The 2,363-nt window shown below is 45.2% G+C and overlaps 1 protein-coding gene across 1 annotated transcript; it reads left to right on the top strand.

The window, feature by feature from the left end:
• Positions 1-577: 577 nt before the first annotated feature.
• Positions 578-2,350, top strand: LOC106944153 (alpha-tectorin-like; the record flags this gene model as incomplete). Its single annotated transcript, XM_015027386.1, has 4 exons — positions 578-1,133; positions 1,340-1,494; positions 1,653-2,053; positions 2,154-2,350. Coding segments are annotated over exons 1-4 (783 nt in total), but the record flags the coding sequence as incomplete, so codon positions are not given.
• Positions 2,351-2,363: the final 13 nt, after the last annotated feature.

The raw sequence follows: 2,363 nt of genomic DNA, 5'->3' as shown, positions 1-2,363 counted from the left end.
CTGCAGACTGTCTGGCCTCACTTTGTCCGTGTCACTGCACCAGGTGTCTACAGTGGTTTATTAGGTGGACTTTGTGGAAACTACAATGCTGACCAGCATGATGATTTCCGTACACCCAATGGCACTCTGGTCAGTGACTCCCAGGTGTTTGGGGACAGTTGGCGAGATGGCTCCCTGGCAGATCACTGCGTGGAAAACAGACCTCGTAACTCTGCAACTAATTTCAATTCCACTGAGTACTGTGGAGTTCTTACTTCACACACTGGACCATTTACTTCATGCTGGGCTGCAGTGAACCCATGGCAGCAGGTAGATGCATGTGTAGGAATCCTCCAACGCTCTGATGATCCAGCATCAACACTATGTGAGGTCCTACGAGATTATGCACTGATGTGTCAACATAACAGTGTATCCCTGGGACAGTGGAGGAATGCAACTGGCTGTGGTAAGTTCTAGAACCACATTTGATAGAGATGTCTTTGAAATTAACATATTCATCACTTTTTACTTCTTTCACTTTGTGCCCCGAAACAGAACTAACCTGTCCATTAAACAGTCATTATGAACTCTGTGGAATTTCATGTCCATCTTCCTGCCCCAGCCTCTCCTTCCCCTTCACTTGTGACACTCAATGCCAGGAGGGGTGCCAGTGTAATGATGGGTTTGTCCTCAATGGTAACCAGTGTGTGCCTCCAACATCCTGTGGATGCTTTCATGATGGACGCTATCGGCAAGCTGGTGAACAGTTCTGGGATGGGGAAGAATGTCAGAGCTTTTGCACCTGTAATGGTGTAACTGGTATAGCCCAGTGTTCCCCAAATGCATGTGGACCTCAAGAGTCCTGCCATGTTGTAGGGGGTGAGTTTGGCTGCCATCCCAACCCACATGGCACCTGCTCTGCCTCTGGAGACCCTCACTACCTGACCTTTGATGGCAAGGCCTACGACTTCCAGGGAACCTGCCGCTATGTTCTGGCAACAGTTTGCAATGACACTGTGGACCTTCACCAGTTTTCTGTGAAAGCAAAGAATGAACCGTGGTTTGGACTGCCAGTTTCTATCACGGCTGAAGTTGTTGTTGATGTCGTGGGCTATCAAGTGCGCATGTCGAGAGGCAACAGGGGAACTGTGGAGGTAAGGGAATTTTGTCTGATAGATTTCTCAATATGTTTCAAATTGTCTGAAGTTGATTGGAAATTACTTTTGCATAAACTTTTAAAAGCTGAAAGATTTCTTCTTGGCATATTACCAAAAAACTGTTCAGCTCTTAATATCTGCATCAGTACTAGTGTAAAAACATCAGTTGTGCTTCTTCCATGAAATACTTTTCTTCTTCACAGGTGAATGGAATCACAAGAAATCTTCCAATTGTCCTCAATGGAAGCCTGTCAATTTTTGGAAGTGGATCTCAAACATTTGTCAATGCAGAGTTTGGACTGAGTGTCATGTACGATGGAAGTAGCACAGTGTCCATTTCTGTCCCCCCAAGCTACAGGTAACCTATGTACTCTTCACTACAGCTTTAATTTAAATATAATTTTTCTTCAATTCTATAGTTATCGAATTAATGCCTTTTTAGAACTTTAAAAACAGCATATCATCATTGTCTGTTTCATTGTCATTAAGTGTTCAAAATTATCTTATCTTCATCAGAGAAAACATGTGTGGACTTTGTGGAAACTTCAATGGAAATCCAAATGATGACTTCCACACCCCAAATGGATCATTGTCCAACTCAGCAGATGCTTTTGGAGCAGCTTGGAAGGTTCCTGGGAACTACACCTGTAGTGACGGCTGTGGCTCTTCATGTCCACAATGCAACGATGATCGATCTGCCAGGGCTCAGTGTGAGGTGATTCAGGCAGCTGACAGCCCCTTCAGCTTCTGCCACGAGGAGGTGGATCCAGCACCATATTTCAGTGACTGCGTCTTCGATGTCTGCGTGTTGGGAAGTCAAGGCAGTGATCTTTTATGCAGGGCTATTGAGACATACGTCAGTGCCTGTCAGTCTGCTAATGTCCGAATCTACCCTTGGAGGCAAAGCACCACTTGCAGTGAGTATGGAAGGCAGTGTGCTATTAAAGTAATCCATCAAACAAGCATGTTCCTCAAAAGTTTGAACTCTCTTCAATCTGTTTTCCCTCATGTGTAAAGGTATTGAGTGCCCAGCCAACAGTCATTATGAGCTGTGTGGAACAGACTGTGGCAACACCTGTGCCAGCAGCATCGATGCTGCCTGTGACCATGTTTGCTCTGAGGGATGTTTCTGTGATGAAGGTTTTTCCAGGAGTGGATCAAGCTGTGTCCCTGTGGAAAGCTGTGGCTGCCAGTATGATGGATTCTATTTCAATGTAGGTCATTTCA

This window comes from Poecilia latipinna, unplaced genomic scaffold, assembly GCF_001443285.1.
Source record: "Poecilia latipinna isolate Pla-1442-1.1 unplaced genomic scaffold, P_latipinna-1.0 Scaffold7107, whole genome shotgun sequence".
In the NCBI taxonomy this organism is placed as follows: domain Eukaryota; kingdom Metazoa; phylum Chordata; class Actinopteri; order Cyprinodontiformes; family Poeciliidae; genus Poecilia; species Poecilia latipinna.
Note: the sequence above shows the minus strand (reverse complement) of the source record. Positions and strands in the feature narration are given on the sequence as shown.